General features: G+C 38.4%; 1 protein-coding gene across 3 annotated transcripts in view; it reads left to right on the top strand.

Moving 5' to 3' along the window:
• The window catches only part of CNTN3 (contactin 3), a 339,006-nt gene that overhangs the window by 290,415 nt on the left and 21,039 nt on the right, over positions 1-27,552 (top strand). For all 3 annotated transcript variants that reach the window (XM_005547627.5, XM_015446200.3, XM_065538896.1), the window contains exons 14-20: positions 7,584-7,701; positions 8,578-8,736; positions 8,836-8,985; positions 10,429-10,499; positions 12,125-12,359; positions 15,084-15,199; positions 25,125-25,311. In XM_005547627.5, the coding sequence (XP_005547684.3) occupies positions 7,584-7,701; positions 8,578-8,736; positions 8,836-8,985; positions 10,429-10,499; positions 12,125-12,359; positions 15,084-15,199; positions 25,125-25,311 (1,036 nt within the window). The remainder of the gene's footprint in view (positions 1-7,583; positions 7,702-8,577; positions 8,737-8,835; positions 8,986-10,428; positions 10,500-12,124; positions 12,360-15,083; positions 15,200-25,124; positions 25,312-27,552) is intronic.

Genomic DNA, 27,552 nt, shown 5'->3' with positions numbered 1-27,552 from the left:
TCCACTAAGGTTGGGGGTAATTTGTTATATAGCAATAGTAATTGAAACTCGAGTAAATGTAAGGCATTTGGCATAACATGATCAAGTTTCTATGAAACAATGGCTCTTTATTCCTTTATATCAGTGGGCTTCTTTTCTCTTACGTAACATTCATGTCATTCTACAAGAAGCAGGTCTACTCTCTGTACTTGCAATATAAAGGTAAGACAAAAATAATGAGATTTGATCCACAAGTTAAACTGTTATTCAGAGTAAGCTCTTTTGACTTGAAATATTTTAATGCAATGCAAGAATTGTCACATCAATCAAGAGTAATCCTAGAATGACTGAGGTTGATTAGCAGTAACTTTATGTATGTATCTATAGCAATTTATCACCATGTTGAATTACGTCAATGACTATTGTTTTTAAAATTATGATGAGCACACTAAGACAATGTCATGTCAAGGAAATGAGCCTTGTGCTTGGCACATAATACCTGTTTCACAAATACTAGTTTTCTTACCCATCTCTCAAGGTGGAAATATGTATAAGAGTATTACTTTCAGCTTGTGAGTTCAGAAGTATACAGTATACCTAGATATTAGAGTTAGGAGAAATCAGAGCAATTATCTGAAGCCTTTTATACCTTCCAAGAAGAGTAAAGATGAGGAATGTAATATCCCAAGAGTTTTAATAATTGTTTTTACCCTAACTGCTCATTAGAATCACCTAGAGAGCCTCCTCTTTCTAGTCCATTTTAATTTTTAATTGTTCTGGATGTGACCTAGGTGTTTCTGGTATTTTCTTAAAAAGATTTCCCAGGTGAATTTACAGTACAGCCAGCACTGAGAACTAATGGGTTTAGCAAACTGAATAGCACAGTGTTTTTCAAAACACAGACTCTGTACTCAACAGGTGGCATTAACTAACACAACATAGAATGAGAGAGTTATTCTATTTTCAATTTTATTTCAATCATTTAGATTAAATCAAGGAGAATGGCCAAGGCGGGCAGATCACTTGAGGTCAGGAGTTCAAGACCAGCCTGGCCAATATGGTGAATCCCCATCTCTACTAAAAATACAAAAATTAGCTGGGCATGGTGGCACATGCCTGTCATCCCAACTACTCAGGAAGCTGAGGTGGGAGGATCATATGAACCCAGGAGACAGAGGTTGCAGAGTGCTAGGATCGTGCCACTGCACCCCAGCCTGGGTGACAGAGTGAAACTTCATCTCAAAAATAAATAAATGGTTAAACATGGTATTAGGCCTATCATTAGCCATTTTCTAATGCTTGTTAATCTTTAATTAACAGAGCAAAAGTCTCTGGCTCAGGGACTTTGACAGTGTCCAGCTTAGTGAGCATTTAAATGATTTTGGAGAGTGTCTATTTATATAATTTTCTACTCATTGTATTGATTTTGCTAGGTAACTATTATTTTGGTGAGCAGATTTCCATTTAGGATAAGAATATACATTTTATATGTCAATTCCCATATTAAGTTGAAGAAAGTTAATCAGTTTAAGAAAAAATTAAGTAGTAATAGAACATTTGGTACTAGGATATGGCAAAAACAATTGTGAAGACGTGACTCTAATGATTTAAATGTAGAAAACACTGGGTTAAGCTTGCTGGGACAGCAGACTAGGCATCCTGAGATCACCAATTCCTACTCCATCAAAATCAACACACCCCACTGCCCAGAAGAAAAAAAAAAAATTCCCAAGTTGTTTTACATGAACTTGATGTTGAAATTACAAAGCCGATACTTTGAGGCACCGCGAGCACTTGACACAACCTAAAATATGCATGAAGTACCTTCAACCAAGTTTTTGTGATCTTTGATGTGTCACTCTTTTGAAACGCTTATGATGGAACAGGCTGGGACTCAAAATCCTGTAATGGAGCAATTATTCCAGTTTATTGGTTCCCAAGAAAGTCAAGCAAATTTTGATATTAACTGATTGCATCTTATCTGTCTTAAATATCACCTGGTCAGACAACCATGTGACAGTTGAAATTGTTAATCAGTCAGAAAAATTAAAACTGTTTACAATGTTAGGGCCTGTTTTCATGTTTCAGTGGCTGCCAATTCTTTCTGCTTTTTGGATGAGTAGCGTCCATTAGTAACGAAGGTGAACTTGATGTAGCCGTTTGGCATTGGTGGGGGCAAGGTTTAATTTTTGTGGTCAAAAATGCAGAGGTGGGCCACATCACCACCTATTCCTTCAGGGACTCTTACAGAGGAAAACACCAACCAGGTTCCAGAAGGAACTTACAGGTTCGACTGTTTTCAAGGCACCTGGAGATGATTTACATGTAATGTCAGGGTCTGGAAGGCAACCCAGTGAAGAGATGAATGATTAATATTGGAAGCACTGCAATAACAGGCTGTGTAAAGTGATAGAAAAAAAAAAGGGGGGGGGACTGCCTATTCAACCTCGGTTCCAAATAGCCATCAAAATGTAATTTTTTTTCTTAAACTGGAAAATTATGCTTCTTGGCAGTCCAGCAGCAGCATTTACATTGAGAGTGCTTACTAGGGAATTCATTTTTTACTTATAATTTATTATACTGAAAGTTCATACAACATTTGTAATGTTCAAGAGGTTCCCCTAATTCCAAAGTTTATTTTAAACCTTGATTTTAGCAGGTAACCTAATTGCAAAGTTTATTTTAAACCTTGATTTTAGCAGGTGGTAGATATCACAATGTATTTTTCAGCCTACCTGTAATTAGTGATGATCTTTCTGCTTATTTATTTTTATCTGGTATGGGTTATCAAATCAGGTAGTGTTTGTTTTTTTTTTTTTCTTTAGCACAGAGTGGTTTTTAAATTACATCAAAAATTCCATTAGTGTCATCATCTAAGAAAATACAGGGGAAAAGTTAATCAGATCCTCTCCTATTTCATTTGATACACAGTGGATTTCCCCTTAGCATTTATTTCAACGATGCTGTGGCATACAAATCCATTTACTGTTAATACCTGTAACATATTATGGAAATATGATTTTTTTTCTAAGAGAAGCCTGTATGATTAGATGGACAAATAATTGAGTAATAAAGTAATTCTAGCTAAGTTTAGTAGATATTGTAAAAATACAAGAAAGAAAAAATATTACTGTCATTAAGATGTAAATATGAACTTGAAGTCAGCTACAGTGAACTTTTTATTTTCTGGGGACAGACTAACAATTTGTGGATTAACTCTATGCCTGACATCTCTATCCCCTGCCCACCCCATTCAGCTCTCTATTGAGTTACTCAAATAAACCATGTTCTTACCTACCTTACGTCTTTGCACATGCCTGAGTATCCTAGTGTAGTTTATTTTTTTACCCACTTTTCTTGGACAACTTCTGCTCATATGTTAAATCTTAGCTGAATGAGCAGTTCACTGAAGCCCCAAAAAGTTCTAGATTCCCCCAATGTACTTTGAATTTACATTACATTATAATTTTACATTGATTTGTGTAGTCATTTCATTAATGCCTGTCTTCCAACTCTATGCCTTGTGAATATAAGGACTGTTTTTTTTTCTTGCCTTCGGCATTGTATTCCCAGCAACTAAAGTAGAATAGTTGCTTTATAAACAGTTTTTGAATGAACGATCTTATTTTTAATAGGTGATGCTTTGGAAAAGAAACTCAATTTGTATGACTTAGAGGGTCATATCCTGCTTCTTACACTCAAATGTAAAATACTGGAATAGACCTCTCTCACTTCCAAAAACTCCTTTCCTGAGTAAATTGTGGACAGCATCATAGAAAAAAAGATGTGCTTTCTGGAAAAGAAGAATTGCACTAGTGGGCTTTGAGGAGAAGTTTTAAGCAAAATAGAGATATGAGGAGAAGAAAATAAAGCTATGAATTTGCACCTTCTCAATTCTGGTCCTTTCTGCTTGAGGAGGTGGGAGAAGATGAAGTTTCAGAAAATAGTGCAAACAAAGACAAACTAATTTAACAGATAAGCTATTTTTTATTCAAAGTATTATTGATGTTTCTAAAAATTTATCCAAAGATGGTTAGTGTTGTGTTATTTGAATTATTTTATACTCTAAAGAATGGCAAATATGTTTCTTATTATTTCTAAATATTAGATGCAATATGGTAAATAATCCATCGAGGACTATTTCATCCCATTTCAACTAATTTTACTGAGTTTATTTTTGGACATTTCTCTCTCATACCCTTTATCACATTTAATTAATAACTAACTATATTCTCTAACAATAACAAATTGATGGAGAAAAGAATTAGTTTGATATGAGAGAAACTTCCTTTTGGAGTTTCTTTTACCTTTTTTCTTTTCTTAAATGCCTTAGAATACTCAATTGTATCTTGATAAGAAATGATAAGATATGCTAATAACATTTTAATTAAATCACTATTATTAAATGTTTAATTCCCGTGAAAGAAGTTGGAGTTTAGAATTACAGTCATGTTACTTGACTTCTACCATCTATGACACTATTGAAAGCTGAGCAGTTAGGGGTATAGTTGTGCATAATCATAACTGCATTTTGGTAAGCATTGTATTCTACCAAGAAATGCACAAGTCATAAGAGGGTAGCCCAATTAATTTTCACAAAATGAGTGCACTCAAGTGACCAGCACTGAAAACAAGAAACAGAAGATGACCCACATCCTAGATGTCCTCATGGTGCTTCATCCCAAAACTACCATACCTCCAAAGGTAGCCACAATCCAGCCTTCTCATATGATCAGTCATGATCACATACTCCTTTCCATCTGGTTTATATCCTTCATGCTTTTGAAACTCAGCCATGTTGATCTATGTAGTTGCAGTTCATTCATTGTCGTGGCCTAATAGTATTTTGTTAAATGATTATTCCACTACTTATTTGTCCACTTTACTGTGATAGGGTAGTTTCTGTTTTTAGCTATTATGGATAATAACTATAAACATTCTTATAAATGTCTTTTGGTAGACAGATGCATGCCATTCTGTAGGGTATATACTTAGGAATGGAATTGATGAGTCATTAATTATATGTATATCCTGCCTTCGTAGATGCTTCTAAACAATTGTCCACAGTAATTGTACCAATTTACAGTCCTTTCAGCAGTAAGAGTTCCAGTTCTACATCTTCAGCAGAACTTGAAAATGTCTGTCTCTTTCATTTTGCCATCGTCTAGTCATGGTATATGCCATGTGACTTTAACCTTTGTGAATTATACTTTCTAAATTTGTAAACATAACTTGTTTCACATGTTTATACCACCTTTTTACCCTGACTTGAGTTTACATCCTAGAGAGCAAGGGCCATGTGTTAGACACTTCTCTGTCCTTGAATGAATCTAACATAGCAAGCAAGGCATGCACTTTTGTTAAGATAAATCTTGTCTCTGTGTAGTACTCCCTTAAAAGATCATAGAGTGGGAGAGAGAGAGCATTAGAAGAGGAATAATGCAAATATGTTTTATTGATAGAGACAAAAAATAATGAGAGAATCTCTCTTATACTCTGTCAAATTTTATTCTCCATTTATGTATTCATACACTCAAGTCCATGTTGGGGCTGAAAAAATGGTTTCCATTTCAACTCGTTTTAGTTAATTGCTTCCTTTTTCTACTGTGCAATGTAAAAGGATAATTAAAAATTATATTTCCCCTGACTACATTTCTTTAGGAAGATGGCTTCATTTTTTATGATGCAGATATTTCTCTCTCTTCACCTGTCAGTGCCAAGAGTGAACAGAAGTCAGAAGTCCACCACCAAACTTTTCCTTACTCCTTCTAGAAACAAAGCCAGCCATTGTGCCTAAAAGGTGTATCCAGATATGTGAGGACGTAAAGTCCCAACACAATTCTCTTTTACCCAGATGCCTTCAAAATAAGCAAATAAAGGTTGGCAGGAATAAAAAGCTTACCCCAATGCCTTAGATGGCATTTACTACTAACAGTTCTTCACTGAAAATAAAAGATTTCTATAGAAATGATAATCAACCTCCTGTGAGTATATGGAGCTCGTAAAACCTGAAGAGTTTCTAAAGGTCAGCAAGCATTAAAGGTTTTTGTCCTGGGGATACATTTCTAAATAACCCTAGGAGAAGGAGAGGGGAGAGGGAAAGAAAAAAGTTTTAACTTGATGAAAGTAAAACATGCAAGCTTAACAGTTTCTGGATTATCATTTAATTACAACCATCAATCATTTCCCATCTGTCTTCTTCTAGTCCTCACAAATTTCATCTAAAACTATACAATACAACTAACAGAGAATATGTAACCCATTAAGAATCCTAAAGGTGGGAAGCAATATTTAAGAAATTACTCTATAGAAGATTTTAGGAAATTCCCTAAAAATAGGATAATAGAATTCGTCTTGCTATATATACTACAAAAACTCAAGACTAAAACTTTTCTTTTAATTAATAAGATAAACGCTACTTATTGCTTCTTTCTCTTTACCAGACATGAACTGATGGTCATTTTCCAAGGGCTTTGGTTTTGAAATCATTTAATTACAAGTCATATTTTTACTAATGTGTGAAACTGACTTGCAGTTAGTCATTTTATTAACATAATTTTACATTCTCTTAAAATGAGGTCCATTTAGCATTGAGCTTTTAGAAATATATTTGCCCTGTTAATTAGCTCTTGGTGAATGCCAGCAAATGTCTCTAAGGACAGCTGTTATTATTTTTTATTTTTTTGGATGGGGAGATAAGAGTCTTGCTCTGTCACCCAGGCTGGAGTGCAGTGATGTGATCTCGATCTCAGCTCACTGCAACCTCCACCTCCCAAGTTCAAGCAATTCTCATGCCTCAGCCTCCTGAATAGCTGGGATTACAGGGGTGCACCACAACACCCAGCTAATTTTTGTATTTTTAGTAGAGATGAGGTTTCACCATATTGGCCAGGCTGATCTTGAACTCCTGACCTCTTGAACTCCTGACCTACCCGCCTTAGCCTTCCAAAATGCTGGGATTACAAATTTGAACCACCGCGCCCCACTAGCTGTTATTTTTAAGGTTTAAAATGTTTTAATTTCTTCTTCTTGAGGGGTTCATGCTTTCATGCTGACTGTCCCTGACTTCTACAGCCAAGGAATTAAACAGCTTTAGGCTTTTTAAGCTCCAATGTGTTCAGAAAAGTGTTTCAACCGTGGTAATCCCCTTGTCGTGCTGCATTTATCTCCCACTAGATTCCCACATGCGTTCCTCTTCTTCTCAGGCAGATAATTGCAAAGGGTTTGGAACCAGAGAAGAGAGTTGAGCTGGTGCTGAGCAGTGGATATAAAAAGAAGTGTCACCCTGGTGGAAGTAAATAGACTCTGAGACTGTAATCTTTGCCCTTTTTTATTTTCGAAACCATAAAGCCCAGGAGGAAGGTTCTTGTTTATTTGGCTACAGAAATCTTTGACTACAGTCATGTATGGTTTTTAACTTGTTTTTATTTCCATACATTCCATTACAGCAATCTGCTCTCTTATACCACCTTAGTTTGCTCCCTAAATACAGTTCTCATTGCAATTTGTTGTTTTTGGCCATAGACTTCAAAATTCTTTGTGTGTGTGTGTTTTTGTTTTTGTTTTTTAAATAATGGTATATTCATTACCTGTTTTCCCAACAGAGTTCATCTGGTGATTTAATGATCAGAAACATTCAACTGAAACACAGTGGGAAATACGTTTGTATGGTGCAAACAGGGGTGGACAGTGTTTCATCTGCTGCTGACCTCATAGTAAGAGGTAAACATTTATGCCTCCTTGAGTTTGTAACTTCACATCTTAACAGCATTCCTTACTGGAGGAAAAACCGTGATGAGATAGTATGTGAGCATACAAGTTATCATATTGATTTCATCGTCCCCACATAGACCACAGAATATGACAATAGGGGTGAGTGCTAATTCAAAGAAATAAAAATCTCAACTCTGCCCTTCAAATAGCTCTCACTGTAATTGGCATTCCACAGCTGCTGCCAAGCTGATGTGTTTTTGAGCATGTCATTAATTCAGTGATTGTATTTAATTTGAGAGAGAATATTGTGCAGTGTGTTTGCTTCCAAAATAATCAGGATTTGGGAATAATTGTATGTAGGACAATTTTCTAAAAATAGAAAAAAAGTATAAGGATTATTCAGAATGACTGGGAAAATTTGCCAACCTGAGCTGCTGTCCAGGATACTGATTTTCTACTGGGCTGACAAATAACCAGAGTACATCATGAAATAAAACACATCTAGGTATCAGATTGGGAACTACAGAGATACACCAGTGGATTAAAGGGAAAGGCATCACACCAGGAGTAAAGGACATTGAATTTGGAAAGGTACAGGAATCCTGCTGAACAGAGGCTTTTAAAAGTGAATATCATCTGCAATCAGAGAGTATTATGGTTTGGGAATTACTGCCTCACATCCAAATTTAAGATCTAACAACAGAAATGGGGGGTAGAGGGAAGTAGTTGTTCTGTTATCAGGTAAATGGCCTTTGCCCTAAGTGTTTTTGAAATTGGGAAAAGTCAGAGACATTGAAGTGGTCATGTGACATTCTCTTCTCTTTGACAGGAGAGGATGACATTTATGTAATTGCTACCCAGTGTTTCCATTTGTGCCTTCCTTAGGTTCACCTGGACCACCAGAAAATGTGAAAGTAGATGAAATTACAGATACAACAGCCCAACTCTCTTGGAAAGAAGGTAAAGACAACCATAGCCCAGTTATATCCTATTCCATCCAGGCTCGGACACCTTTCTCCGTGGGTTGGCAAACCGTCACAACAGGTAAAGGGGGAGAGGCAGAGGTCATCTGCACACATACAAATGGATTTCAAGTCAATGCTGAAGCATGAAGACTCTTACCTCTCAAATATTCCTTTGTAGTGCCTGAGGTCATCGATGGGAAAACACACACAGCCACTGTAGTTGAGTTAAACCCATGGGTGGAATATGAATTTCGGGTTGTAGCCAGTAATAAAATTGGAGGTGGAGAACCCAGTTTACCCTCAGAAAAAGTAAGAACTGAAGAGGCAGGTTAGTGTTTTTGTTTTCTGAGTAATGGGTTAATAGATTTCTGTGTACTTCCATTTCCCTTGGCCCTGAACTCCAGGCCAGCAGGGGGTTGGCCTCAATAATCCATTGCTGCAATTATCTGACCTTTCTAATGGCAAAACTGGCCATATGGCATTTGTCAAAAGAAACACGTGTAAGTGATTCTGATGTAGTGTGACATTTCCAAGAGTTCAGTCCATTGTAAACGATCATTAGTGCATGTTGAGTGAATATGTTTTTGTCACTTAAGGTTATAATTACTATCTGACATAGTTACCCTGTTAACAAGGGAAGTGCTGTTTTCATTTATAACAAGCATTGACAAATTGGTAGGATAATGACATTTGTGAGTTCTGCTGCTAGCAAATCTCATTTTGCCACCAAGCTCAGTGAAGGAGCTTAAACAATTGATGAATAGGTATATTTTGTCACTTCAAGTGTTGAATTAAGAAAGAATCATTGATAGGAATTTCCACGTGAGACAACTATTCACATAGACCATAAGACTGCTTTTATTATTCTAAAAATATCCCAGCATTAAAACTCAAACTAGAAAGTGTACATAGCATCACATTATAGGGACAACTGAGACCTAAAGACTTGCCTTTTCAGGATCTGTAATATTACTTAATATTAACTGAAATGAAGTTTGAAATAGAGCTGGTAGATCACTTTAGGAACTCAGCTAAGACGGAAGTCATCAAATATGTTTCAATAATTTTCATGATGCTATTTTACTCAGAATAATGCACATAATGTTTATGCTGGGAAATATGAGAAATAGAGGAACTGTGCTTGCCCTGGTGTTCTGGTCATTTGTTCACACTACACATATTTTAGGGAGCATCCTCTGTGTGCTCAGCACTTTCTAGATACTGCAAGTACAACTGTGACCATACCAAAGACCCACTTTCATGGGACGTATATTCTAGTTTTGTCCTGGGGTTCACTAAGGCTAAAGTTCTCAGGGTGAGAATCTGATGCCCCTGTGAAGTTTATAAATAATACCTCAAAACAAGATTCAAGGGTTTGAGTTTGGGTCATCTTTACATATAGCCAATGTTGTTCTCAGAATTATATTCTACTTGAAATAGTCACAAGCTAAACATTCATGCTGGATTGATTTCCCATCATCTCTGGTGAATCACTTTTTCTTGTTTTATTAACTCTCATACTAGCAAAGTATCTTCCAACTTGGTCATGTTTGTTTGAGAGATTTTGAATTTTTTTATGATTTCATGTAAATATGTTGTTTGATGATCTCATAAAAATATGTAAATGTATGTACGTACATAAACATCCATATGTATGAATAATGTGCCAATGATTAAATTATTTTAAATATTTTAAAAAATTGCATTGTCTTTTAGATAAATGTTACTTAATGCAAATACCATTTCATCTCTGTTTCTCTGACCTGTACAGTTCCAGAAGTGCCCCCTTCTGAAGTCAATGGAGGAGGCGGAAGCCGGTCTGAACTTGTGATAACCTGGGATGTAAGTGTTTGGGCAGCATCTTCACTATTAGGGTGTTGCTGTTCCCATGATCTTTGTGGCTTCCCAGGTGGTGGTGCTGGGGGTGTGGTTGGTGGGTGCTGCTGCTGCTGGTGGTAATATAGGTGGTGGTGGTGGGGTTAGTGGTATTGGGGCTGGTGGTGGTAGTTGTAGCCATAGTAGCTAATATTTTTTATGCTTTCTCTGAGCCACCCACTGTTCCCAGCATTTAGCATATATTTTCCTCATGTCATCCTTGCATCAATCTACAGATGAAAATACATAGGCTCGGAGATAAGAAATAATTTGCCCAGGGTCACCTGGTTGGTAGACGTAGGGACGAGTTATGTTGTGGCTGTTGCCCCTCAAGCTCCCATTATGACTTTCCAAACAGCCGTGCAGCCCCCACTGGTAAAGGCACCTATTCCAACAGGTGCTTGAGTTTGTTTCTTTCCTGGCCATTCTCTCAGCCCTTGGTTTACAGCATCAGTAGGAAAAAGGTTAATTAACAGGTTTTAAGTCAAAAAGTACTAGAATTACCTGCATTTTTTGAAGATGTTGATGATGTGTCAATAAAATTTTTGACGACTCAAATATAGCTTTGAGTTTTTCATTAATATTTTTTTTTCCTTTTTTTTTTGAGACAGTCTTGCTCTGTTGCCCAGTCTGGAGTGCAGTGGCATGATCTCAGCTCACTGCAACCTCCACCTCCTGGGTTCAAGAGATTCTCCCACCTCAACCTCCCAAATAGCTAGAATTACAGGCACATGCCACCATGCCCAGGTAATTTTTGTATTTTTAGTAGAGACGGGGTTTTGCTATGTTGGCCAGGCTGCTCTCAAACTCCTAACCTCAAGTGATCCACCTGCCTTGTAATTCGTTAATTTATAAATTAGTATTTACTTCCTTTTTTTTTTTTTTCTTGATGGAGTCTCTCTCTGTCGCCCAGGCTAAAGTCAGTGGCATGGTATCGGCTCACTGCAACCTCCACCTCACAGATTCAAGCAATTCTCCTGCCTGAGCTTCCCGAGCAGCTGGGACTACAGGCGCATGCCACCATGCCCGGCTAATTTTTGTATTTTTAGTGGAGACAGGGTTTTGCCATATTGGACAGGCTGGTCTCAAACTCCTGACCTCGTGATGGCCGCTCGCCTCGGCCTTCCAAAGTGCTGGGGTTACAGGCATGAGCCACTGTACTGGGCCCCTTTTTATTTTATTTTTTTCAGTTTTACTTCATTATGCTTAATCACTAGTCCAATGTTTCTTCTCATAAAGTCAACATTAAGAATTAGATAATTTTTTTTTGACTTAAGAGATCAGATATTTTCAACTGAAAGTATATCTTACTGTTAGAAACTCAGATTTGAACCATAAGATGATCAGCTGTCTGAATAATCACAGAAAATTCCAGTTCATTATCTGGATGGCTATGAAATGGTGGCATATGTCTGTTTCAAAGCAGCTGGCATGACTCTCCTGCTGATGTTTTCCTCCTTTTTTCATCCAATTGCTTAATACAATGTAGATGATGATTTGATGACTTTTACAAATGCCTGTGGATCACAGCTCCATTCATTTTTGCCTTGCCCTTATGTGTAAGGGTGATTCAGTGTGTCTTTCCTTTATAGCCAGTCCCTGAGGAACTACAGAATGGTGAAGGTTTTGGGTATGTTGTTGCTTTCCGCCCTCTTGGGGTTACCACCTGGATCCAGACAGTGGTGACATCCCCTGACACCCCAAGATATGTCTTTCGGAATGAAAGCATCGTGCCATATTCACCATATGAAGTTAAAGTGGGTGTTTATAATAACAAAGGTGAAGGACCATTTAGCCCAGTGACAACAGTGTTCTCTGCAGAAGAAGGTATGGAAAACATGACTGTGTTTCAGCTCTGCCTAGTAACAATTATTTGTGCTCCAAAAACGGATATAGCGTCTCGTTTTGACTTCAAATATGTTTATTCCAAAGAACAATGATCTAAGTAGTAGTTAGATTCCCAGTGCAAGAGATAAATATCAATCATAAATGACTTGAAGTGTAAGACTTAATGGATAGTTAGAGGATGTAACTGTGAAAGGAAAATAAAACCTCAGGACCCCAATTCACTAGGCCAAAAGGAAAAAATTAAGCTGAATGCTGAGTCATGCAAGAAAATGCCTTTCCTTTATTCCTAACCAGATAGCTACAGATAAAACGTTAAATCTCTCTACAGGTAGCTACTCTATGTTCGCCTTGCCTTATGTAAAGTACTGATTTACTGAGCAGGAGACCTAATTGATTAGCCTCCTATCTGCTTTTTTTCCTTTGCAACATGCAGATTACCATACCCTTCCTCTTTGCACTCCAGCCCACTCTAAATATTAAAGCCCTCAAATTCTATCTTTGGAAATGGACACAGACCACAGACTGTTTCTGTGAACCCGTGTTTTTTGGTTTTTTCTTTTTTTTGTTGTTTTCTTCTGGGCATGTCCTTAACACCTTGGTACAATAAATTCCAAAATTGATTGAGACCTGTCTCAGATCATAACCATCAATTTAAAAATCTGTTTTGAGGAACACTTCCTATGTTCCAGTTTGTGAAGCAGGGAAAATCACAGCCTTACCTTGGGGTAATAAAAATATACCCCTTGGAGCTACCCTAGTCCTAAGTTGTCCAGTGGTTCCCATGGCCTGAGAAAGGGATGTTACTGAATGAAGAGTCAGGAGCAGTGGTATCTCATTCAACACATATGCAATGTGCAGGTTTGAGGGATATGAACCTGCTGGTGGAGATACAGACATACTTCACTCTGGACCATTCCGTTTCTTTGTCTTTCTTTTATACTTGTCTCAGATACTGAGACATCTACATTTTGTCTCATGACTGCTTTAGAAAATAATCAAGGTAAAAGAATTATACAAAATTGCCATTTCATAGATCAGCAACAACTATTGTAGTTTTTTGTAGTTCTACAAAAAAAAATAATAATAAATGGCAGAAACTAACATGTATTCAAGTTTTACTACCCGCCAGACATTACCTAATTTGATATTTCAGATAAGAAATATAGGCACTATTATTTCCCATTTACAAATGAGAAAATGGAAGCCTTATAAAAGAGAGTAATAAATTTGCCAAAATTCCAAAAAGTGAGTGGTACAGCCAGTATTTTAACCAAGGGCCTTTGCCCTTAACCATTCTGAGCTCACAAAATATATCAGTGTCTCCCCTACCCTCCAGACCTGACAGTAAGTTGCAAAAAGTTGTCATTCCTAAGAATAGTAACTAGAGTTGATTTTTCTTTGGATCCCCACCCCTCTTCTTGCCTTCTCACTTTCCGTTGAGTTCTGAGAGGGATTTTTTTTTTTAAGGATTATAAAAGTCTTTGCAGAAGAGTCTTAAATTCATAGCCAGACCTCATTTCTAAAAGTTGCCAGGGATTGCAAGGGCAAGTGAGAGGTCTGGAGAGTGATGGCAATTATCCAGGGAGTTTTTGGACACTGTTTACCTGTGCATCCAGGACCTAGGTGCTGGCACCTGGAAAAAAGGGACAGCCACAGCTTCTTACCCATTGTTGCCTCCTACCCATTGTTGACTCCCTCATTTTCCTTCCCCTGTTACCATTTTTGCTCCCACTGAAGAGTCAGCTAAAAGTCTTTTTGTTCAAACATGAGAAATGAATTGGGCTTACCTAAGGAAGAAGCAGAAGATTTCTGTGAAATCTACTAGGTTGTCTCTGTGAATCCAAGGGAGAGTTATGTAGCAAACCTCACAAAGAACTTTAATCAGAGAAGCCCTGAAACCTCAGAAAATGGTCTGCTCCTCTAGAGCACCTGCACTGGATCAGTGGGCTCCAAGTACTCCTCGACTCTCCAAACCAAGTTCAAATTTTCAGGAGAGAAAATCTAAGAGGCCCAACCTTAGACCAGGAATTCATCTCAGCATCAAGCCACCTTGTCTGAGAAGCAGGATCATTTGACAAGAGAAATGCACCTGAACTGGGCCCTGAGAGGGGAGAACCACTGTGAACCCCATAGAATCTCAACAGTGCTTATTACAAAGGGGGATCTTCTTGCTGTATAACAAACCACCTGCATTTCTATCTACTCTTTCAAAAGAACATGCCATCCACCACATTTCAGTTGTCCGTTCTGTAGTCCTCACTAGAGAAGGTACTCACTCAGTGTTTATTGTTTAAATGAGCTTTACTTAACCTAGACCTTTGTTTGGCAAACTGAAAACTAAGTAGCATTTGTGGACAGGGAAGTTCCCAAACAGTAGGAAAGAGATGAAGGGAAGGAAATAAAGACAAGGTGAGGAGAACACAGGCAAAAAAAGGAAGATAAGGAAGATGCCAAAAAAGAGGTGCAAGGGAGGAAAGTATAGGTTGCCACAGCTGTTTAGCAAGGAAAAGCCTTTGGCTATGATGCCATCTTTTCCTAATAAACAGAAACGGACCAGTGTCTCTATTTTCAACATATGGTGCCAGAATATTTCATAGAATTTTCAAGTATGTTAAAATGCTTCTATAAAAATAAGAATGTTAATATATGTTTTAAACAAACTGCCAAAATTAGCGTCATATTTCAATTTCTGTTTCTGAACAGAGCCTACAGTGGCCCCATCTCAAGTCTCTGCAAATAGCCTATCTTCCTCAGAAATTGAGGTTTCATGGAATACCATTCCTTGGAAGTTGAGCAATGGACATTTACTGGGCTATGAGGTAATTTCTTTTCTGATTAATTCGTGTATGTGTGTCACATGCTACTCTGTCTCTTACATTTGAAGTCCTTAACAATGACCTCTTATTTGAAGTCTATCTTTGGCTGAAATTTTTTTATCAACACATTGTTTCATCTGATGTTCAATGCATACTGAATTTAACCAGTTGAATGAAAATAACATTAGTTGGAGTAGAAAAGGAACAACAAAAGAATATGAAAGGAAATCATGTATCATGTGGGCCAAATATTTTAGATGGGTTTACTAAAAAATAAGGGTGAGATTGAACTGCAGTATTAAGTTCATAGAGTACTTTCGTCAACAGGAAGTCACTGTCCTCCAGCTCTTTGTCTTACTTTCTTGGTGGCTTTGTTACATTGTGGAGTTCTTTTTTTTTTTTTTTTTTTTTTTTTGAGACGGAGTCTTGCTCTGTCACCCAGGCTGGAGTGCAGTGGCCGGATCTCAGCTCACTGCAAGCTCCGCCTCCCGGGTTCACGCCATTCTCCTGCCTCAGCCTCCCGAGTAGCTGGGACTACAGGTGCCCGCCACCTCGCCTGGCTAGTTTTTTTGTATTTTTTTAGTAGAGACGGGGTTTCACTGTGTTAGCCAGGATGGTCTCGATCTCCTGACCTCGTGATCCGCCCGTCTCGGCCTCCCAAAGTGCTGGGATTACAGGCTTGAGCCACCGCGCCCGGCAACATTGTGGAGTTCTTTTATAGGCTCTAGAGAAGCCACCTGTCTGTAAGATACTTTGAGCCTTCAAAGACCTCTCTGTTTAGTGAAATAGGATGAAACATCTGAAAGAGAGGATAATGTAAGACCAAATATAATGAAGGTCTGACTAGGTCACTCAAACAGGAAATGTTTGCGTTGTCAAGAAGGATGGGACATATTGAAAGTCTTTATAAGGGTGGTAAGGCTTAACAGGACTTTCAAGGGAAAGTAAGTGAAGGTGGAAGGAGTGGAAAACATTCTGGATTAGGTATGGCATGACGGAAAAGCAGAGTAGAGGCCTACCTGCCAAAGGTTCCTGTTTGAAAAGGTGACTTCAGATAGGCACGGGAGGACCAGGTCACAGGTGGCTTTAAAGGCTAAGAAGAACCATTTGAACTGGGTCGCCTATTTAGTAGTGAGCAGTTAGAGGAAACTGGGAGCAGTAGAGCCAAGAACTGGCAAGATAAATAAAATGCAAAGAAGATTTTGCCAACAATGGCATTGTGGGATTCATAGTTGTGATTTCATCCCACCCACAGCTGTCTTCTTATGAAGCTTCCCTCCAGGCTTCCCTGAGGAAGTGTGTAACTCCTGATTCAGTGGCAGGCTTACATGGGCAGGTTTGCATCACAGGGCCACGTACCCCTCCACTTGCCAACACACCTTCAAATGAGAGCTCCAGGGTGATCTCTCGATCAAATGTAAATGCTCTGTGGACTGTGAAGCCTAGCAAGTCAGATTCTTGTTTGAGATATTTAAATAAGAAATATACAGATTATAATTAGTGAGTGTAATGCAGTAGTGTGTCACATTTGGGGCTCAGTTCAGACTTCTCAAACTAAGGCCATGGACATGCAGGACAAAGCTAATCTGCAGAGATGAAATACACTCCCATGCAACCCTAAAGAATGAAGGAGACAGGGGCTCATGGAACCTGCAAGAGGGCAGAATAAGCCAGGTGTGGTGGCTTGCACCAGTAATCCCAATACTTTGGGAGGCAAATGTAGAAGGATTGCTTGAGCCTAGGATTTCAAGACCATCCTGGACAACTTAGTGAGACCCCATATCAATAAAATATACAAAAATTAACTAGGCATGGTGACACATGCCTGTAGTCCTAGCTACTTGGGAGGCTGAGATGGGAGAATTGCTTGAGCCCAGGAGGTCGAGGCTTCAGTGAGCCGTTATCCTGCCACTGCACTGTAGCGTGGATGGCAAACTGAGATTCTATCTCAAAAAAAGTGGGGGCAGCCAGAATAAAATAGCTCTTTGACAGTCATTCAGTTCTCAAATGACTTGGCTTTATTCTTTTTCATCATGTTACCTTGCCCTTCTTTTTAATAGATTCTCTTTATATTTGAACTGCCTTGAGAGAGTTTCTGTTCCTTGCAACCAAACAAGCATTGACTTGAATTAATATTAGCAAATTAAGAAAAGAAAGGATAGGGAATAGAGCAATGATGCTCAGAGTGTGGACTGTGAAACCCCTACAGCAGAATTACCTGAAGGTGGTGTTAAAATTGAGCTCCCACAGGACCCACTCAATCCAAACGTTTAGGACTAGGTCTTGTTAGTGTATATTTTTAGTAACTATCTGTAAAGAAACATCTTCCTGCACACTTAAATGTACTAAACACTGGTCTTGACACAGAGAAGCCTGATCAGAGACAGAATAGTCCAGACTTAAGGAAGAGAGAGTATGAAGAAGTAAAACACCACATAAATACAGGAGAACAACTTAATGCACATCTTAAAGGAAGCCAGGAATAGCTGGATGGAAGATTTCTTTAATTCCATGGCAATGGATGTAAGCAATGAAAGATGATGGGGAGCCAACAGTAGCTCCCTCGTGATTAGAGAACTGGCAGTGACATTGGCAATGGAGGTAAAGGTATATGGGATGGAAGGAGCACAGCTGTAAGGGAGTGTGACTCTGAGGCCAGTCCATAGCAAATCCCAATTCTACCACTTGCCAGCTGTGTTGGGAAAATGACATAAACTCTGTGAGCCTCATTTTCCTCACCTGTAGAATGGGGACAATAATAGGCCTAATTCATTAGGATATTGGCAGGATTGGATAAGATTAGGTATGTAATGAGGTTCTCATAATTTCTGGCTCTTTATTTCTTTATCTATCTATCTATTTTTGAGACGGAGTTTCCCTCTTGTTGCCTGGGCTGGAGTGCAGTGGCGCGATCTCAGCTCACCGCAACCTCCGCCTCCTGGGTTCAAGTGATTCTCCTGCCTCAGCCTCTCGAGTAGCTGGGATTACAGGCGCGCACCACCACACCCAGCTGATTTTTGTATTTTTTAGCAGAGATGGGGTTTCTCCATGTTGGTCAGGCTAGTCTTGAACTCTTGACCTCAGGTGATCTGCCTGCCTTGGCCTCCCAAAGTACTGGGATTACAGACGTGAGCCACTACACCTGACCAATTTCTGGCTCATCATAATAAACAGTCAGTAGGTGTGAGACATTCCTCAGAAGAATTTTTGAGATATTAATGTATCTATTTCTCCCCAGTAAATATTCTGTAGCAAATAATTGACAGTAAGCCCCCTTAACTCAAGGGATTATGCCAAAAGCTATCAAAAGGAGTTGCCTGCAAGACACTTCCCTTCCTAGCTTTGTTTCAAAAGTTCAGGCCATTAGGGAGATTGTTCCATGTTTCTTGGAGGGTCATAGGAGAGAAACTGCAACTGAGGAAAACATACAAGAGAAATTTCCAGTGGCATTGGCAGAAATAAATGTCTGAAGCTTACAAAGCCTCCTGGGGCCTACATCTTTCTAAGGCAGTGCCCAGGTTGATGGCAAGATTGAACAACTGTGTTTCCCACACTCAGCAGTGATTACTCACTCACCAAACACGGCCTCCAGCTGCTAGAAGTAAAGGGCTCAAATCAAACACAAAAATAAGTGATCTTGGGGGCTTTGGGAAGGGAGGCCCAGGAATGACTATGCCTGAATCTCCCATTAGCTGAGCAGGATATGGGATTCAATGTTTGATCAAATTTATTTAAAGAAAATAACACAGCTGGGCGCAGTGGCTCACGACTGTAATCCCAGCACTTTGGGGGCCAAGGTGAGTGGATCACAAGGTCAGGAAATCAAGACCATCCTGGCTAACATGGTGAAACCCTGTCTCTACTAAAAATGCAAAAAAAATTTTAGTAGAGAGGAACACTTTTACACTGTTGGTGGGACTGTAAACTAGTTAAATCATTGTGGAAGACAGTGTGGCGATTCCTCAAGAATCTAGAACTAGAAATACCATTTGACCCAGCCATCCCATTACTGGGTATATACCCAAAGGATTATAAATCATGCTGCTGTAAAGACACATGCACACATGTGTGTTTATTGCAGCACTATCCACAATAGCAAAGACTTGTAACCAACCCAAATATCCATCAATGATAGACTGGATTAAGAAAATGTGGCACATATAAACCATGGAATACTATGCAGCCATAAAAAAAGGATGAGTTCATGTCCTTTGTAGGGACATGGATGCAGCTGGAAACCATCATTCTGAGCAAACTATCGCAAGGATAGAAAACCAAACACTGTATGTTCTCACTCGTAGGTGGGAATTGAACAATGAGATCACTTGGAAACACAGGGTGGGGAACATCACACACTGGGGCCTGTCATGGGGTGGGGGAAGGGGGGGAAGATAGCATTAGGAGATATACCTAATGTAAAAGATGAGTTAATGGGTGCAGCACACCAACATGGCACACGTATACATATGTAGCAAACCTGCATGTTGTGCACATGTATGCTAGAACTTAAAATGTTTTTTAAAAATAATTAAATAAATAAATAAAAATACAAAAATTAGCTGGGCGTGGTGGCGGGTGCCTGTAGTCCCAGCTACTCGGGAGGCCGGGGCAGGAGAATGGCGTGAACCCGGGAGGCAGAGCTTGCGGTGAGCCAAGATCATGCCACTGCACTCCAGCCTGGGTGACAGAGCAAGACTCCATCTCAAAAAACAAACAAACAGAAAAGAAAATAAATGAACACATATGGCACTCCTCAGATGGGAGACCGACATGCACGCTCACCGTGAACAGTGTTGTCCTTTTTGGAAATCATGACAGGATCATAATTCTTGACCTGGTTGTAACTTGTAAAATAGTTAAGAAAAATAAATGGAAGAATATACATGAATGGCTTGTGGGATTCCAAGCAGAACAGAGTGCTAGCAGTCACTGGTGGTTGTTGAACAGCTTAGGGGAAGGTAGATGTTGATTGTTTAATATAGTCATGCACTGCATCATGATATTTCAGTTTAGGACAGACCACATATACAACAGTGGTCCCCTAAGATTATAATACCACAATTTTGCTTTACCTTTCCTATGTTTATGTATGTTTGAATATACAAAAATGTACCATTGTGTTACATTGCCTACAGTATTCACTACAGCAACATGCTGTACAGGTTTGTAGCCCAGGAGCACTACGCTACACCATCTAACATAGCTGTGTAGTAGGTTATACCATGCAGGTTTGCATAATTGCACTCTACGATGTTCATACAATGCAACAATCATCTAATAATACATTTCTCAGAACATATCCCTGTCATTGTAACACGTAACTGGATATAAATTTAGGTCAATAAGAAGTCATCCAGATAAGGATATTTTATAAGAAAGTAGAATCACACCATTATTGGTCACACCAAGAAAGAGAGTTTCACTGAAAGACAGAAAATTTAAAAATCCTCATAGAACCATCACAGTGTCTAGTTAAGTCCACACCACTTTAGAATTAGACAAACCTGTGTTCAGATCTGCTAGGTTGAATATCAACTCTGCAAGGGAGACGTTAACTCAGCCTTTTTCTTCGTTGATCTATCCCCAAGTGCCTGGAGTAGTATCTGACATGCAGGAGGCATGCAAAAAATATATGTTGATGGAATAACTGCAGTTTGGGCTCTGCTACCCTGTTGCTGTATGTCCTTGAGCAAGTTGTTCGAGCTCTCCAAGGCTCAGTTAAAATAGAGATGATAATAACTCACAGCATTGTTTGCAAATTAAATGAGATAAAGCAGCTATTGTCAAAATGGCCCAGAGAGACTCAGGGCTTTCACTTTTCTCTGTTTTGAATATTGGGCTTTGGGATGAGATTGTACTGAAGAAAAAAAAAAAGAAAACAGTGAAGTAACATATAGTAATGTAGAACAATCCCAGTGTGGGACCCAGTGGCCACCATTTCTAATGCATGCTGATATTGCCGTCAAAGTGGGACACAGAAAGATGAGAAGAGCTATGGGAAAATGGGACTTTCTTGAAATTAATTACAGGTTGAAATGCATTGCCGCTTGCCTGTTTGTAAAAAGTAGCAAATAGAATGTCCAAATGTAGCATGAATACAGTATTGAAAGGAAACAACGATTAAACATTTCTTTCCCAAATGCTTGGTAAGTATAAAGAAAAAGGAAACAAGCTGAAAGAAGTACTAATTGGGAAAATCTTACAAAATAATTTATGTAATTATACCAAGATAAAAATATGTCTTTTCTTAGTTTCAGTAATGATTTAAAAATTAACCTTGGGTGGGGGGAGAAGGACTTGGCAGAGTATTTAATTATCAGTCGTGTGGCTAACTTTCTGGGTTGCAGTTTCTCCAGTTTGGCTTTAAAATTGTTAATAGCTCCTGCCTTTCTCTCATCTCAGTGAGGGTTGATCATGTGCCATGTGGCATGCTGAGCACACATCATCATTAGCATCTCGACTAATTTTCTTTCTGATTTGACCAAGCAGTAGTTGAGAAGCTCATTTCCCTGGGCTCCAATTTATTTCATCAGCTAAGCCGTTGCACTCAGGCTCAGATCTTTTCTGGTGCCCTTTTGGGTAGGAACAAGAGATACAGACATGATGAAGAGAGGCAGAAGCCTTTAAGTTCATGGATCCTGGGTGCCTGAGGAATGAAAGCTCCCACGTTCTAGTGCAGTATCTACAGTCCGTTTCTTTAAAGTCCTTCTCTGTTTTGAAAGAACCACATTTGGGAGAATGACCTTGATAGATGATTAAAACAAGTCTACACTTGTGAAATGATACAGATTAGCATATTTTGGAGGAATCAATTTTTTTTTAAGTTTGGCAGAGGAACGTAAGTAATGTGCCATAATAGAATGCCAAACTTAAACTTCATTGATGCCTTCTTCCAGCCTCCTGTTCCAAACAGCTGTACAGAATATGTTCCTAATAGTTCAATTAGAATGAAAAAAGATGTAGGCCAGGCGTGGTGGCTCACACCTGTAATCGCAGCACTTTGGGAGGCCGAGGAGGGTGGATCACCTTAGGTCAGGAATTCGAGTCCAGGATGGCCAACGTGGTGAGACCCTGTCTCTACTAAAAATACAAAAATTAGTCCGGCATGGTGGCTGTCACCTGTAATCCCTGCTACTCAGAAGACTGAGGCAGGAGAATTGCTTGAACCCGGGAGGTGGAGGTTGCAGTGAGCCGAGATCGTGCCATTGTACTCCAGCCTGGGCAACACAGTGAGATGCTGTCTCAAAAAAAAAAAAGAAAAGAAAATATGTCAAATATGTGAGTACTTTTTTTGAGACTATGAAAATCTCCCTGGAAAAAAAAGACATATGCATTAGGTCTAATTCTCTGAAATCGGGCAAAGAATTCACTCTAGCACAAGTCAAATGCATATGGAAAAATAGGATACAGACAATTGAGGCATACTGAAATAAATAGGACAGGCACAAATGCATTCAAGTGTGTATAATACAGACTTTTGAAGAGGGTCAAAGGGTTGGTTTAACTGGAGAGAGCAGTAGCAGTAGCCTTTTGTGAGTGAAGGTTGCCTAAATGGTGCTGTATTCTTTATTAGGCAAAGATATTCTGTACCAAATGGTGGCTCAACACTGGGGGAATAAATATCCCAGCCTCTCTTTCCTTCTATCCTCCCATCACCAGCATCCTATTACTTACACCAAGTGAGAAGCCACAGGGCAAGGGAGCCAGACGGACAATAGTTCATACCAGTCAGCTCTCCTGGGGACTGACAGCAGAGTGAAGAAGAGTGGAAGACAGATCTGGAGTTGTCTTCCTAAAAGACATTTAATGCATTTTTACCTGCTTTCTATTTATTTAAATGTGTCTGGTCTAACTGCTAAATTAAAATATTTGTCTCTGAAAATCTATAAGTATGAATATAATTCTTTTTGTCTATTAAGAGTATTTCTGATTCAATAGCTATTCTTTAATGGCTGAAAAAATGCCATTTTAATATATTATTTTTATAAGCTGCATTTCATTTTTAAATTTAAATTAAGTGAAATCTCTGATGCAGTGGTATTAAGGACTCTTCACAATAGGAACATATTTTTTTGGAAAAAACAAATTACTGGAAGTAATAGAGATATTTTTAATTCTGATATTTCTCAATTGTGTTTCTGTTTACTTACCCAGATAAAAATATATTGGTTTGTGAAATGGTTTTATGATTCTGAAGGCAAAAAATTGTATTGCCTCCTCAATAAATTGGAGTTTTGATGTTTCCTAGATGAATACAATATTGAGAATTGAATACATAGCCTGGTGAATCTCTGATGTAGGAAGGAGGGAGGCATTTTTAAACTAGGTTCAGGCCATTCAACAATTCAACAGCAGTTAATGGTTAGTATGTACAGACTTTGCTGCAAGCAGTAAAGCTATGGTGATAACCAAGACAGACAAGCCCCTGCCTCAGGTGTGTGAATCCACCTTCACATCCTTTCCCTCCTGCTGTCTGCTGAGTGAGGAAATGCAGTTAATTTCTGTCCCAGGTGCACATCCTCACTGGCAAACCAAGGCATAGTCACCCACGACTGCTCAAGAAGATAGCCTTTATCTCTCAGGTGTCTAGCAAGGAAAAATGATTGAGAACCACAATTCAGTATTAACAAACCCCCTCCCCTGGAGTGGATTTGCTTTTTATTTTTCCTACTCTAAACTCAGAGTGAATTTGCAATAGGAAAATTGCTGCGTTTATTCAGTTCTGGAAAATTCTCAGCCTTTTTCCCTTTGACTATTGCTTTTTCCACAGTCTCTCCTTCTGAAACTCCAGTTAGAACTTTTCATTGTACCCTCAGTGTCTTTTAAGTTTGCTTTTGTAATTTTTGTTTCTTTATACGGGCTCTGTTCTGGGTTAATTAATTCCCTTTTCCACCATAAGTCTTCAGCTTAATTCTATCACTGATTTTATTTTTTAAATAATTGTAGTTTTTTAGGTCTAAGAGCCCTGCATGTTATTTTTCAAATCTGATTTTTTAAATCTTCTGTCATTGCATGGTAGATTCAGTTTCTTCTTTAATAAATCTAGATATTTTAAACAGAGTTATTTTAAACTTTGTTTCAGATCAGCGTATTCCAGCTCGTCTTCCGCTGGTTGGGTCTGCTGTCATTTTCTTGCTGCAGGGTTCCCCGTATGCTTTGTAGTATTTGTCTCTGCTTATCTTTCGTAGATGCTACCTTCATGTTCTGTCAGTCTTTCAATCTTACATTCACTCTTTTCTGAACAATTACATTTCCAAATTTTGTTCCTTCAGCCTAGATGCTTTTTCTTCTCCATCCCTGTACTGTAGTTGTGCCTATCAAATCCAAATCAGCATAAAGTTAGTCTGTTCTTTCAGTTGTAGTACTTTGACTATTTAAATCCAAAACACAACTGAGAAGCAAAGTGGGGCATCTTTTGTATTTCTTTCTTAACGTTTCCACATTTTTAAAAAATGATCTGGCCTTATATAAACATTTTTGAACAAAATTTTATAGAACATAGTAATACTTACAGAAAATTGGCAATATTAATAACACTTTGTTCCTATTTTTAATTATATATATACACATATATACACATACATATACACACACACACACACACGTATTTATATATATGCCTCCCTCCTTCCTACATTTCCCTTTCATTCTCCCACTTACAATCTCATAGTCTGGCTTGCTCAGCACTTGTTCTGTTTGAATTTATCTGGTTCATATATTTATTTGTTCATTATTTTTCTCCTCCTAGAGTCCCTTTTCTCTGTTGTGACACACAGCCTAATGCAGCACCTAGCACATAGTAGGTCTTCAGTAAATATTTGTTGAATAAATCAGGAAATAAATCAGTGCCCATTTTAATGAAAATCACTTAATGGAAAGGGCAGAATTTGTTTATGCCTTCACATGTTCGGTGTCTTCTGCCCACCAGGTGCGGTACTGGAATGGTGGTGGAAAGGAGGAATCATCCAGTAAAGTGAAAGTGGCAGGAAATGAGACATCAGCCAGACTACGGGGCCTGAAGAGCAACCTGGCCTATTACACAGCTGTCAGGGCTTACAACAGCGCCGGCGCCGGGCCCTTTAGTGCCACAGTTAATGCAACCACCAAGAAAACGCGTAAGTATATTCTGATTCATTTAAATGGTAAGGAAAACAGTTTGCAATAAAAATGATAGCCTTCTATATTATTTGAAATGGACAACCCACGTCATTAATCTCACTAGATTATATAAACCTAACTCCGGCCGGGCACGGTGGCTCAAGCCTGTGTAATCCCAGCACTTTGGGAGGCCGAGACGGGCGGATCACGAGGTCAGGAGATCGAGACCATCCTGGCTAACACGGTGAAACCCCGTCTCTACTAAAAAATACAAAAAACTAGCCAGGCGAGGTGGCGGGCACCTGCAGTCCCAGCTACTCGGGAGGCTGAGGCAGGAGAATGGCGTGAACCCGGGAGGCGGAGCTTGCAGTGAGCTGAGATCCGGCCACTGCACTCTAGCCCGGGAGACAGAGCAAGACTCTGTCTCAAAAAAAAAAAAAAAAAAAAAAAGAAAAAAAGAAAAGGCTAACTCCAAAACCTTAAAACTCAGAGCCACACATACCCTTGTCTTCATGATATCCTGAAATCTTTAGGTAGAGACTCCCTGTGAAAATGAATATGCACCTTTTGAAAAAAATCTTAATGTGGGGTGTTAGGTTAAATCTATCCCCTTTTCTTTTAAAATATGGTAAGCTTAGTTGGGTTTACATTCACGTATTTTTAGTTTCCCAAAGTTTGAGGATTTCTGATAAGCATGAATAAGTTAAAATTAATGCCGAAGAATCAGGAGTGATTTTTCCTTCTTTACCTTTCTTTTCTACATCATTCAAAAAATGGCAATGTACATTAAATGGTTATCAGCAGAAGATGATGGTCCTGTGAATGTGTTGATACTCTGACAAATCTAACCAGAGTTGTCAGTGTTGCCTTCAAAGCTGAGTTTTAGCTGTGTATTCACAGGTAAATTTGCCAGCTGCAATCATGAGTTACAATTATATTAGTCTACAAGAAAGTCAGTGATTTACAATTTGGGAATGTTCCACACGTATTTCAGTTAATCTAATAGCATAGTATACATTTCAGCATTGTGTTTTATTGTTTTATTGGTGCTTACTCACAATGCAAATGTTTGAGTTGCTGTTGTCATTGCCCTCATCATAGCTAATAGTGATTGAAAACATTGTGTCCCAAGTAATTTATGCTCATTCCCACATTTAATCCTCATAACTACTCCCAAGAGGTCGGTGCCATTATTATCTCTATTTTAAAGGTGATAGAAGTATGGTTTGAAGGGATTAGGTGACTTATGCGCAGTGATACCATACTTTTACTTGCAGAAAATTGTTTTCTTAATTTATTTTCAAATTTCTTAATTGAATAAAAATGTTTGCTTAACTAACTTTATGTAAGAATGAGACAATTTTTATGCTTGGTTGCTAATTTCATTGATGCATTTCTGTTTCCATATATCATTTTTTTTGAAAACATACATTTTTTGTCTACAATTGCAAAGAACTCCAATAATATAAAATTGAATATGATTGACTAGCATTTTTAGGCTAACTTAAAGTAATGTAAGACATAATTCTACTACTTTAGATGTTAATTAACCAGTGTAAATTTGATTAGAGAAGTTTGTATGTTTATCTTCTTTGTATTAGCTATAGAAAAAAGAGTGTGGCTAACAATTGGCTAGTACAGTGACCATTGCAGAACACAAGTTTAGCGACAAACCGTTTGAATTTCTGTAGCAAGACCCATTTGTAAGCAACCGACTAATGTAACATTTAACATGATCCTTATCTGATTATTAGAGGAGGTCTAATCTACCTGTTTGTCATACCACTTGGTTGCTGTTAGACCAAAGAGCACATGGGTTTGGAAATAAAGAAACAAAAAATTCTGTATTTACAACTCTTTACTAAATATGTTTGGTTTTCTCAACAATTCCTGCTGAATTAATATCGTCTAAATATACATCATTATTTATATATTCCAAATACAGCATCAATCAAAAATTCTGATTGCAAAAATATATGCAAACAAGTTTATCTGGCTCTTTTCTCTGACTTAATAATTGATGTGATTACTTGCTAGGAAATTATGATTGTAAAAGACAGTGTAACACCATGGTAGAATCAGTGAAGAACTTAGTGGATTAGTAAGACAGAAGGAAGAGACTGATTAGGAATCAATAGAAATGTCACGATAATGCACAATGAATGAATGAAAATTTTTAAAAGAAGCAAAATCCCTTTATAATTTAGAGATGGCATATAAATGCCCAATCCAAAGTAGAAATTTGCACATAACAGTGA

Source organism: Macaca fascicularis, chromosome 2, assembly GCF_037993035.2.
Source record: "Macaca fascicularis isolate 582-1 chromosome 2, T2T-MFA8v1.1".
Classification (NCBI taxonomy): Eukaryota; Metazoa; Chordata; class Mammalia; order Primates; family Cercopithecidae; genus Macaca; species Macaca fascicularis.
This window is presented reverse-complemented; position numbering and strand designations above follow the sequence as displayed.